The following is a 13,269-nucleotide window of genomic DNA, read 5'->3' as shown; positions in this document are numbered from 1 at the left end:
AGTTCAACCCCAACACAAAAAAAAAAAAAAAAAAATGCTTATCTGAGGATCACACAGCTTAACAACTATGCTGACTCCAACTTGGGAATTGGATTCCGGAACACCAGGCTCCTCGTAAATTCTTGTTTTGTTCGATTTGAGACAGAGCCTGTCCGTGCAGTGCAGGCTGGCTTTGAACTAGAGGCACTCTTCTGCCTCGGCCTGCCTAGTGCTGAGACTACAGGTATGTCCCCCACTTCTGGCAGTAAATATTATAAAGGGATTTCTTATAATTTAGGTGAAAAGAATTGACTGCAGGATTTTCGGCAAGGGCAAGGCTAAGTTACCAATGTCACATCTTGTCTTCTCTCCGCCTTCTGCTCCTCCCTTTCTTTCTTCCCATAATGCACCCTCCTCCTTCCTTGTCTCTTGCTAGTATTCTGGCGGAAGTATTTGGAATAATATTATTGTTTATGCACCACACAACTTAAAAAGTTGCTTAATCTCTCTCATTTACACTCATAAAGAAAATGAAGCGCTGGTCCCTGAATAATTATTGTGGTCTCTGTGGAACAAAATTAAATAATTTTTTTTCCAAACTGCAATTAATCTTTTGTCTTCACTGGGGGACTTGTTGTTCCTATGTAACATTATGCTTAGATTCCAATTTGACTTTCTGATTGCACTATCAGAAATTAGGTAGATAAATCTTAGGGTTAGATACTAAAGTTGGGTGTTGGTTTTAAATTTTTGAGGTCTACCTAGCAGTTAAACTTGATTAAACATCAACTTGGGAGCACTTAGAGGAATTTCTCTCTCTCTCTGTTCTCTTTCTTTCTCTCTCTCTCTCTCTCTCTCTTTCTTTCTTTCTTTCTATTTTTTTGGTTTTTTGAGACAGTCTCACTATGTAGTTGAGACTGCCCTGGAACTCACTATATAGGCCAAGCTGGTCTTGAACTCACAGCGATCCTTCTGCCTCAGCCTCCTGAGTGCTGGGATTATAGGTGCGCACCACCATGCCAGGCATGAACTTCTTTTTTTTTTAAAAAAAAAAAACAACTCTGAATTCTTGTAGATGCATTTTCTTCTTTTCCATTTTGGTGTAGACGCTTTTTCAGTAGGGATGGATGTTAGGATGAAACACGCTTTCAGCAGTTAAGAGTCCAGGAACAAAAGCCAAATAGATTAGCAGTGAAGTTCCTGCTCCTCCATGTGTGGTCCCTCATCTGTGAAACGGAAATAAGGACAGCAAGGGTTAAGTGAGCTGACCTCACTTCAGAGAGAACATCAAATCCCTACACTGCTGCTGTCCCGGACGAAAATGAGAAGACAGGAGAGGAGCTGGGGCACGGCGGTGTGGGCACCGACCCAGAGGCTGGTGGGGCAGGGTTTCTTCCGTGAAGGTGCAGTCGGGTGGCCCCACGCTGAGCTGAGGTTCCCACCGCTGCTGCCCCGCTCGACTCTCGGCTCTTGGATCTCCTCCTTCCTCTCCCTCCCCACCATGATTTTCATACTTGGTAGGTTTTGGGGCCACCCAGCCACTGAGCTCTTCACTGATGGGAAGGAGCCCCTTTAAAGACTCTTTTTTAATCTCGAGAGAGCAAAGCACAGTCCTTCCAGGAACAGGTGAATGTATGTTACTTTATAAACCACTGCTCGGTGCTTGGTGACTCCTGTCGGCTGAGGTGTCCCCCGAGTTTGGGGGTCCGTGTCTCCCTCCTGGCTCAGCCCTGTGTTTTGGGGTTCATCACCCACACGGAGACGCCGCCGTGCTGGACAGGCAGGGCCCGCGGACGTGGCTGTCCACAGCCTGCGTTTGAGATGACGCGGACACCGGAATGCTGCGGTACTTTGACCCCATGTCTGCATGTGACACAAGACTCAGTCATCTCTTTTTCAGGCCCTGCTTGAATTTCTCCAAAGAGTCATAGATAATAAAGAGAAGAATAAAATGACAGTCATGAACGTGGCGATGGTCATGGCCCCAAACCTCTTTATGTGTCACACACTGGGTTTGAAGTCCAGCGAACAGCGAGAATTTGTCATGGCGGCTGGGACAGCAAATACCATGCACTTATTGATTAAGTATCAGAAACTTCTGTGGACAGTAAGTTTATTATCTCGACTACATTCAAGACCACACATAGAATTTCTGTATAACTTTCTGGAACAATCATAGCCGTTTTGAGCATAATTTTATAAAGCTGATATTAAAAAGCTAACCTACTTAATGGTTTAAAAAATATATTGCAGCTTTATAAACCTACATGTAAACTTTGTGAATGCAGCAAATATTAAAAGACTTTTGATTTGCACAGGTAAGGGGGCCCCTTTAGATTTCTATTTTAAAATCTCAAATTCATGTCAAGAAAATGTGCCGTGGATGAAGTTGTACTTGTGAGCACTTCCTGTTTAGTCAGTTTTCCAAGCCTATTATTTTTTAAATTTATTTATATATATGACTATGTTGCCGAGGCTGGTGACCCTCCTGCCTCAGCCTCCCTAGTGTTGGTGTTACAGGTGTGTGCCACCTTGCCCGATGTGTTGGCTTTTTCAAGGCTTATGCTGTCTTGGCCTCAGGAATTTTACTGCTGTTCTTCCATGACCTGCTATTCGAATGCATACATTTTGTGCCCTGATGGTTGAGAAAGCCTGGCCAAATGGCTTCCATTTTTACTCTTCTGAGCTTGATTTGACAGGCAGTCAGAAGGTCATGTGGATAAGCAGCTTGATGTGGGTCTCATTGTTCAGTCAAATTGATAGTTTGTATGCTAGGCATTTCATAGACATTTAGAAAAATGAACTCATAAAATTCTGCGCCAAATTATAATGTTGAACATTCAATTTCTTATTTGAAGAAACAACATATTTAAGGAAGCGATGATGTGTAGATTCTGAAGTTTTTTTTTTGGTGGGGAGTACTGGGGATTGAACTCGGGTCCTTACACTTGCAAGGCAGGCCACCGAACCGCTGAGCTAAATCCCCGGTCCTCTAAAGTTTTTTTAAATTTAATATGCTATAAAGGGTGTCTGATACGTAGGTGACTTCCAGTGTTTTTAAAATCACTGGCCGGTTATTAAATCTTAATTTTTAACACGCACATATTATTTCCTTTACGTTCTTGGTATCTTAAAACATTTGTCGTCTGGGTCCCTTGTGAGAGTAGACTCTTCCTGGATTGTTGCCTCGTGTCTAGCTGGTGGCTCTGGCTCACTGCTGGTGAGTGTTTCTCCTCGGACAGCAGAGCCTGGCCGGTTACCAGAAAGGGACGGTAGGCGCTTACGGGGGCTGTAGAGGTGGCCATGAAGGGGCCAGACTGCAAAGCGGTGGTCTCCACGGTCTGTGCTTGGCGTCTCCAGTCTTGACCTCTACAGCACAGAAGAGGTCACGGGGGCCTTGAAACTTGCCGAGCTCTTTCAGAAGCTCCCGGGGTGGGGGGCAAATGACTTTTGGAGCACATAGCTCACGAATCACATTTATAGAACAGCATCATCAAGGGGAAATTTTTCCCCTCACAGTTTAAGAAATAATTACTTCTGTTAGTTTAAAACAGTGCCTTGTCCTTTCCTTCCCTGATTTCATTTCTTTTCTCTGTAGATTCCCAAGTTTATTGTTAACCAAGTGAGGAAGCAAAACACGGAAAGCCATAAAAAGGATAAAAAGGCTATGAAGAAATTGCTGAAGAAAATGGCCTATGACCGAGAGAAATATGAAAAGCAAGATAAGAATACGAATGACGTAAGAAAATGTGCAAGATGTATTATTTATTCTGATTCTCATATTGTTTCCGTAATGACTTTCTACCTCCTCCTAAGCCTAAAGAAGCCACAGTGGTTACACTTCAGCCCTAGGAAGGAGCAGCGTAGGCAGGGATCAGGTGTTGTGACTCTGCGTGTGGTTTGTTAACAGGGAACAAAGGAATATAACAACACAAGACTGAGCACACTGCGTACTCAGTGACCGTGTAGAGTGAAAAACACCCCATGTGAACCACTAGTCTTTTTCAAAAATCTGTACTATGGGGGAAAATAGCGCAGCAAGACGAGCAGGCGAATGTTTGCGTTGGACGTCGCGTCATCCCCGGGCTTTAATAAGTATTTAAAGGTTTTCAATGTGATGAAAAGCATTTGGGGGATTATGCTGTAGAGAAGAAAATTAGGACGTTTCAAAATCGACCATCCGATTTGAAATACTTACAAACTGTTGTACGAATATATTAAGAGCTGGGCTTCCCAAAGTGAAATATACAGAAAAACAAATTGTGAACTGAGTTACCAAAGCGCTAGCGGAAGATCACAAAATGAAAGGGCTTCTATTGTTCTAGCCCAGTGAATACACCCCTTGCCCGCACGGTGGAGGTTGTCCAGTTGCGTGCTGCCATCTAGTGGAATTATATGGAAACGCTATTGTCAGCCTTTGTCTGATTTTTCTGCTTTGGCCTGCTTAGGGCCGCAGTGATTTTATTAAAAAATGTTCTTCCTCTACATAAACGTATAGCCCTCTAAAAAATAATGCTTTCTTGGCATTACAAATATTTTTAGAAAGATGAATTATATATAATAAAGGGAATCACGAATAATGTCTACATTTTTTGAGAGAAGACAATATTATCATAAGGCTCCAAAGGACCTCAGGGTAGCATTTTTGGTTGGACTTTAGAATAGTGGATGACATACAGCACCCTTGTAAATAAGAGGCTTTCTTCTGCTTTGTAGTTCTGCCTGTTCCTATAAACCTGTGATTTCATGGACTCAGTGTCTACTTAAAAGTGTTTGTTGTGTGAGTTCCTAATAATGAATCCTTAGCAAAAATCAAGAAGTTACTTCCTAGAGGTGGAACGTTTAAGCCATTCTCCACTCATGGGAAAGCAGCATTAACTTGGGTTTCTCCAGTTTTCACTTTGAGCAAACTAGACAGGAGCCGTCACTCCGCCGTTTCGAAAGCTGTGTTCTCAGGAAGCGGGGGTGTATTACGTACTGTAATTAAGCCGCTCTGAGTTTTGGATCTCTTTTCAGTGCAATTCAGTTCTTCATTGAACAAAAAGCTACTGTCTGCTGTGTGCCGGGCGCCCAGGCCAGGTGGGGATTCAGTGGGTGCAGCCAGAGGTGGGTGTGATGGGAATCCTGACCCTAGGACGCACTGGGCCACGAAACAGGAGGAGCTTGGGGTGTGAATGGTAGAGCTGTTATCCCCGCAGCCCTGGAAGGAGAGACCTGGCCTGGGGTGCATCACAGGCCATGGTGGAGTCTGCCTTGACTTTTTTTTTCATTGGTTTCCCGAGTTTAATGAAATGAAGCCAACTTTGGCAGTGCAGAGAAGAATAGTCAATAAAGGGGTATGAGATCAGTCCAAATACCAGAAACATGTGGTCAGTAAGTCTGGTCATCAGAATTATTTTCTGCATAAGTTTCTATCACTGGCTAGAGCCCTAAAACTACAAGTTTGAATGTAAGAGCTCAGCCTGCTGTTTTACAGAGAAGTGGATTTGAGGCACCCTGAGTCCCAGAAGCAGAGGGCCTGCTTAGGCACAGCGTCCCTTGTGGATATGACACAACTACTCCCACCTCGTTGTGACGTCTTTGTTTTTCTGTGTCTCTCCTCCGTATCATTTGAATACACAGCAAAAAACAGGCAGGACACTATCTGGGGTGTTTTATTATTCCTGGGTGTCACCAGATGTGAGCCTATGTGCCGCGTAGTGTCTGTCCTTGGGCACTCGAAATGTGTCATTGAACAAAACAGAGAAGGGCCACTACTCCTGTAGGGTTTAAATTCTTTAAAGCGTGAGTTGTATAATATGCTAGTGTGTGGCCAATGCTCTAAAAATAATAGAAAAGAATCTGGGGTGCATGAGCTGGCGGTGTCGACTTGGACAGCCTGGGTGTTACTTGTGTGAGGAAAGCATGGAGCAGGGCGGAGAGTTGAGTTGCCTTTGCATCTGGAAACTCACTCCAGGCAGAAGGAATCGTCTTATAAGAGCCTTCAGGCAGGAAGTTGCTTGGGGTGCTGGAGGCTAATGAGTGACTGGGCTGGAGTGAAATCAGCAAGGGGACTAAACTCTGCTAAGAGGTCAGAAGAGCGAGGGGACCAGGTCTTGCAGGGCTGTGTGGACAGCCCCAAGGAGTCTGGGTTCACGTGAGTGTCGTGGGGTCATCGCAGGGTTTGGAGCAAAGGCCTGAAGACCTATATCATGTTTTAAAATGATCCTGTGAGCTGCCATGCCTCAGATGGACTATCAGAGCACAGAGGTAGAAATGGGAAAACTACTGAAAGCCGTGCTTACCGCTAGACTTTCATTGCCATTTTCTTTCCACTGGCCCACGTGAGACTGCAGAAGAACCCAGGTGGAGGGCTCAGTGTGTCACGGTGAAACATGAGAACAGACAAGTTCATTTCATCCACAGATAGCCACGTTACTGGGTGAGAGAAGTTAAAATCAATGAATAATAGCTGTTGTATTTGTGAAGGATAATAAGTATGATCTCTCTGGAATGCCTACCTGAGGTCAGTGTGGTAGATGTTAAACATTTTGTAAGCCTCATCTCTTTCAGAGTTCATGGTAGACCAGTTGGACTGTGTTGTCTCACGTGAGCAAAGGGAGAGTCGACAACCTCCAGGTTATCTGCGTAGGAAATGGTGCAGCCTTTATTTTGGAGATGACAGAGTAAACAAAACACCCTTTAGAAGTAGAAACCCTGAGTTTACAGATGGTCATGCACTGAAGTGATCTGTTGCTATTACAGGATGTTTTGCTTTGTACATAGCTTTTATAAAAGTCCTGGGCTGGAACCAAAGCCCAGTGGGGAATGAGATTAGATTAGATTACTAGTGAGTAAGATTCCCCAGACAGGTTAACAGTTGGTTGTGAGGAGGGCAGGGAATGACCTACTCAAGTTTGCCCACATGACTTTACTGTCAAGAAAAAGGAACAAACTTGAAATATGTCAGTTTTGACACCTTGGGTGTATCTACCTGTGCGGGGAATTGATCACAGGGCCGTGAACGAAGTGGAAGGTACCTTTGGGGGCTGGGGTTGAAGCAGTGTTCATATTACAGGAGATGGATGGGCAAAGTAAAAAGGCAAAGATCCCTGAAGACGCCATAGGACTGGGCCAGTGAGGTGGGTAATGCACTCTTAAGCGGGCTAAGACACAATGGAAGCCCAGGCAGGAAGAGCAAAGTCGGTGAAGAAGCCCAGTTAGTACTCAGCTGCCGAGGGCTGCAGGGAGTGCGTCTCACGTCACCGATGACGGTTTCCAGAGCACTGGGAGTGAATGCTGACGGGGGAGGCCGGGTTGTCAGGGCCCAGAGGTGTACGACAGAGATTACAGATATGAGACTATTTCAAGGTAATATTTGTAAAACCACTTTGTCTGCTACGAAAGCTCACTGCGCATAATTGAGCACTCATATCATTAATGTATGGCTGACGAGGTAAATTAATAGCTTGAGCCAGGTTGTAAGACACACTCCATTTGCCTAATAAGACAACTGTTTTTAATGACTGTAGCATATTAACTGTTTGCTGCAAATGTAGACATTCTCAAATATTAAGTCTTATTATAGCAGGAAGAAAAAATTGGGGAAAAACCCATAGATCATTAAAAATAACCATTTTTCTGATAGCATTTAATTTGTTTGTATTTACACACACACTCAAAACCACATGCACATAAGTGCAAGTATAGCAGTCACTCGTGTGTTACAGTCATTTTCTCTCTTGGCTTTAGATATTTTTTAATGATTAGGTAGGATGACGTTAATGATGCTTAGGCAGAATTTTCCAATAGAAACATTTAAAAACCACCATTTCTAGAACATTCTTTGGGGTCACTGAGTCAACCTCCCTTGGCAAGACCTAAATCTGTGCATGATATTAAAAATTGTAGCAGTAGCTGCCCTCTCCTACAATTTGCTATATGTGCAGGTGTATATTTAATTACTCTGTGGCATTTTCTAACACAGAAGTAGAAATAGGATGTGGACTCCCACCATCACCTACACTTTTCTGATCTAGTCCCATCCTGTTCCCTACATCTCCCCCCCATTTGTATTATGAAGAAAGTCAGACATCCCACTCTGCCCACAGTTATCTCAGATTGTATCTCTCTGATGAGGACGTGGGGCTGTGGGAGGGGTAATTATTCGTGAACAGCAGAATCGGCCAGCTTCTGAGGCTCTGGTGTGTGTGCTGTTTCCCTCACCGTTCAAGCTGACTTCCAACAGGAAGGTGTGTGTTCTTTAGGGCATGTGGGCCCAGAGGGGCTGTGTGGGAGTCTGTGAAATGTACTGTGCTACTCTACATTTCTGACGGGCCTGGGCCCGGAAACAAAAGCTCTCATCATGTGGTTAATCTCAGTGTTAATGCTGGAGGACCTGTGCTTCATCCCAAGGGGACCTCGAGGACTCTGAGGGAGTTTGTGACTTACTCAAAGTTCCAGAATGACCTTGTGACATTAACGTTCTGGACAAGAAATCTGTTGCTCCCTGGCTGTGGGGGTATAGATTCTGGGTTGTTCCTGGCCTAGCTAACCACAGGCCTGGAACCACGGCTCTGTTCAGAGTTCCACCTCTGGAGTCCTACAGCAGCTCCTCTTCATGACTCTTGTCACAGATACTATTTTAAGAATCGGCCTTGTGTCCGTGAATGGTCTCTGGTTTTATTTGGGAATCGATATGGAAAATATCATCTTGTGTCATTGGAAATGAAATGCTTATTAACTGTAGAAGTTATTTAAGGCCTTCCTTATGGCTTTGAATCTGTGAGTGGGATAGAAGCTTAAGACCTTTTGATGACAAAGACCCTATCAATCAGAACACAGACACAAGACTGTGTCACCCACCCCTGGTATGGTATTACCCCTTCAAACTGGGGAGACTGCCGTTCTAGTTTAAGATACCTTGCTAAAATGTCCTTTAATTTTCTAAGGCATTTTACCGGGCTGCCTTTCTGAGAAAGCTGTATTTCCATTTTGCCCTTTTGAAGATTAAAGGGAGTTTTTTGAGGCATTAAAAATGTCAGCTTTACATTTAAATAAGGGCTTTAATAAAAGAGAAGAAATTAATGCCTCTTCCAAAAGTCTGACATTAAACTTCTAGGGGGCAAAAATCTGAGCAGTGCTACGCTTAATGTAAAATACTAAAATCAACTAAAATCATTGTTTAAGCAAATACGAGAAATAAAATTAGATATTAAGAAGCATATCTTAGTTCAATATGTAAAACATGAACTCTATAACAGATGATCTTAAATTAACATTTTTTAAGTAAAATCTTTGGTGATTAATCTTTAATGGTGTTACATATTTCTCCAGTCCTGCTATAAACGATATAGCCTGAGTTCCCAAGTGTACCACTCTATCCCCCACAAAGCAAGGGACACAGTGTCCCAGACGTTAAGTCAGGAAACATGAAATCAGAAGGTCACAAAGATGCTGCTTTGTACAGATTCATCTATGATTATGGCTTAAGAATGGACGGTGTGGCTTAGTGACTGGGCGTATCGTGTCTTTTCAAAGCTTGGCAGCTCAGTGTAACGAGTGTACGAATAGTGTTCATATTCGATATAGCCTGATTCTGGAGCTTGACTGTGTTGTCATACGCTGTTTAAATGAGAGTTTTGGCATCATTTATTATCATCATTACGTGACTGTCATTGGGCCTTCCTTGCCAATATACTCCGCAGAGAAGCAACTCAAGAAACAACTTTAAAGCTGTCCGTCTGTACCATTATGTCTCCTAGCTTAACTCTTTTTCTCCTCCAAAGGTGTGAAGGTCTGGTGCAGTCATATTGACTTGGATTCTCAATCTCAATATTGCTGGGAGAATCTAGACAGGGTTACATTAAACAAACTGGGATTTGATTTTGTTTTAATCTCGTAGACACCCATATATATCTTGTTGGAATACAAGTTCTCTGCTTACATGAGAACGTGCATGGTCAGTATATAAGCAGACACCATATGCATTGTCAGCCCAGTGAAAGGGTGCTCAGTGGCATTGGGAACACTGTGTGAAGTGAAGCAGCATTTGTAGCCAATAGTTTGGTTTGGGGAGTATTAAGCCTTGACTCTAAGCTGGCCTAGCCTCATCATCTGCTCAGTGAGGGAAAATATCTTAACCCAAACCATGAGAAAGCTATGGGGGAATGCCCATGCCACTGCCGGTTGGCCAAGACTCACACCTGGGCCCCATTGTATGTCCACTTCCTAACATCTTACAGATCCAAGAGAACCCTGTACTGGCTGCAGAAGGTGGTGCCTGGACTCTTCCTTTTAAACTCCTATAAGAAAGAGTCAGTTTTTCTTTTCTTTTTTTGGTGGCGGTGCTAGGGATTGACCCACATGCATGGAGCCCATGCTCTGTCACTGAGCTATACCCCAGCCCATTCTCTGGATCTGTGTCAGAGGCGGCGCTCTCAGAAGTCCTGACAGCACACTGAGCTCTGTGCTGTTTCCTGAGGGAGCTGGCTGCCCTCCTCAAGGTCCTGATCTCTGAGGAGATCACTTAGATTAGGTCCTGAGTTCATTTAGAGAGGCAGCCTCCTGTTAGTGGAGGACCTAGGCTCTTCTTGTGAACTTTTAGGTGGAAAGAGGGGCTACCCACTCTGCAGGTGCCTTCCTGCAGGAGAAAAATGACTGGATTATCTCTTGCAGAGTCTTTAGTTCCTTTTGTCCCCTGCCCCTTTTCTCTGCACTGGATACCAAGACATTATTTCTTTTAGATGTTATGTGTAAACTTTTTTTGCCAATAAGAAAGGCATATTGGTATACTTTCTTCTCTAGAGAAATTTTTACTATCGTTAACCTATTACTGTTAGGGGAAAATATGGTTAAGTGATTCATTTATTCAGTTGCCATTGAGGTGTGGCTACAGATGTGACTTGGAACTAGAATATGGGAACAGTGGGTGAGGATCACCATTCTCAGGGAGATCCAGTGGAACCCATTCCTTTGGATCCTGTGGACCGTGGAAGGGATGGTCATGTGCACCTGGAAGATGAGCCTTGGGACATGGATAGTGGGGAGACAGCTATCCATCCGGGGAGTAGAGCATACACAGCATGTGTACATAGTGAATCTGTTCTTTAAACAAGAAACCCAAACAGGAAAATACACCAAAAAGAGGAGTGGAGAACAAGGCAGGCAGCACACTAAGGTTGCCACATCCCTGACCTTGCTGTGATACATTACTTTTCTGGGTCATTTTGGTTTTGTCAATCATTTATTGTGGACTGACTGAACAGAAAACCTTACATTCTGTTCACCTTAAATTTCAGCATAGATTTGACTTGTTTTTTGATGTTCTGAGGTTAAGTAAGAGGTAATTATGGGAAAAAATTTGTTATATATAAGGCTGAGAGTAATAGTAAGACTATTTGATACTGTCATAACCAGGAGTTTCTGACTTAAAATCAATTTAAAGTACGTAGCTATCCTGGAACTCGAGCTTGTATTCAGGATCCGAAACGTTGTAATCAGGGAATTCGTTGCCTTCCCTGAGTAGACAAGGGGGTGGGGGCTTACAAAGTGGCTGTGCTTTAGTGTTGCTGTCTGTTTTCACTCTGCCATTAAAATTGTCCACACGCGCTTACTGTATTCTGCTTCCTATGAAGGAAACCGATCGTGGAGGCCAAGCCAGCAGGCAGAATGGCCAGACTAGGAAATAACTAGAGATCCACCCCAAGGGAGGAGTTCAGAAAGCCCCTGATTTAGAACTGCTCTGAAAGGATGCGGTAGCAGCCCCACCACAGGAAATGCTTGTCCAGGGCAGGCAGCAGGTCATTTTCCAGTTTGTTAGCAAATGAATGTAATCTCTCAGAGTGGGGACAAAGGTCAAGGTCAGAGACTGAAGTCAAGAGGGCAGGTCACATAACCCGGGAAGTAGAAGTCAAGACACCAAGCCACGGCTCCAGGCTGGACTGGAAGCTGGTGGGAGCCGAAGCCAGGGTCCCGCCCCCCCCTCCCGTGATCCCTGGGCACCTGCTACAGTGCTGCTTTTCTTTGTTATTCCCAGTCCGTCTCTCAGATTACTGAGAAGCAATTTGAAACCTTTCGTGGCCATCTTGGTCTGTGCCATTTGAGTCTTGGGGTGGGTATATAGTTTTTGTTGAACTTCGAAAGGGATTAAAGTAATGGCATCTGTGGCACGCGTGTGCTTTGTGTTAAAAGCAATCTAAGACCACAGACATTAAAAGTGTGACATGGTGGGCACAAGAATAATATTGTGTAATAAAGAACTTATGTGTTATCTACTAGCTAAGTAAACTTAGCACACTATTTAGTACTTGGTAATCGCTTAGTAAATTTTGGTTGAATTAAATGCGATATTTGTAGCATTTAGAGAATTGTCTTTAAATACAATTTGTGCATGCTGTTCTAAAGTCTGCTTAAGACATATGGTGATAAATAATAAATTGGTATTTATTTCAGCAGAACCATTTAGGAATGAATTACGCCTAATATTTCAAATACTGTAGCTGATATTTTGATATTACAGATATAAAACTCTTTTGTGACTGTCTCCAAATCCATGAGCAAAGGATTTAGAATTGGTCAGGGTGCTCAGGGCAGAGTTCGAAGTTTAAACCCACGGACCAAGGGGTGAGCAGATACTCAAGAACATGCGTGGCTCTTTTATTTCTTCTTAGACAGTCTAGGACAAAAAGTGGGTGGGGGATGTGAACGCGTGGGAAGATCTTGCAGATGTACACACAGCAATAATACGTAGAGTGACTTTTTCTGCCGCAGTTTCATGAATTGCCACATGAAGAACTACCCTCCAGTAGATAATACGCAGAAATCAGCACTTAATATGGCAGTAATGGTTATGGCTGTCATTCTTTGCATCTTTAAAAATAATTAAGCATCACTGCATAGGCATTATAAAGTTCCCCTATCACCATGAAGAGGATATTTGAGGTTTGATGTAATTTAGCAAATTGCATTATACAGTAGTTAAGGTTTTATGCAGTGGAGTAGAATGCGTAGCAGTTTAAGCACACTTACCCTGTAATGCATCGTGCAGAGTTCCGCGTTCCAGCTGCCGCCAGCTTTCTTCTGTGTGATTATTGCTTTGCAGGCTGATGTTCCTCAGGGAGTGATCCGAGTGCAAGCTCCCCATCTCTCCAAAGTTTCCATGGCAATACAGCTAACTGAAGAACTAAAAGCCAGTGATGTACTCGCCAGGTTTCTCAGCCAAGAAAGGTAGCCGCTTGTTTTAATTATTTTGGGGGATAACTCACCTGCTCTCTCCTCTTCCTTCCCCTCCTTTTTTTTTTTTTTTAATTC

The 13,269-nt window shown here is 43.6% G+C and overlaps 1 protein-coding gene across 1 annotated transcript in view; it reads left to right on the top strand.

The window, feature by feature from the left end:
- Nucleotides 1–13,269, top strand: part of Arhgap18 (Rho GTPase activating protein 18) — a 112,805-nt gene that overhangs the window by 93,572 nt on the left and 5,964 nt on the right. The window contains exons 11-13 of the mRNA XM_010639158.3: nt 1,880–2,086; nt 3,578–3,718; nt 13,061–13,185. Of these exons, the coding sequence (XP_010637460.1) occupies nt 1,880–2,086; nt 3,578–3,718; nt 13,061–13,185 (473 nt within the window). The remainder of the gene's footprint in view (nt 1–1,879; nt 2,087–3,577; nt 3,719–13,060; nt 13,186–13,269) is intronic.

This window comes from Fukomys damarensis, unplaced genomic scaffold, assembly GCF_012274545.1.
Source record: "Fukomys damarensis isolate Sample0158 unplaced genomic scaffold, DMR_v1.0_HiC HiC_scaffold_14, whole genome shotgun sequence".
Classification (NCBI taxonomy): Eukaryota; Metazoa; Chordata; class Mammalia; order Rodentia; family Bathyergidae; genus Fukomys; species Fukomys damarensis.
This window is presented reverse-complemented; position numbering and strand designations above follow the sequence as displayed.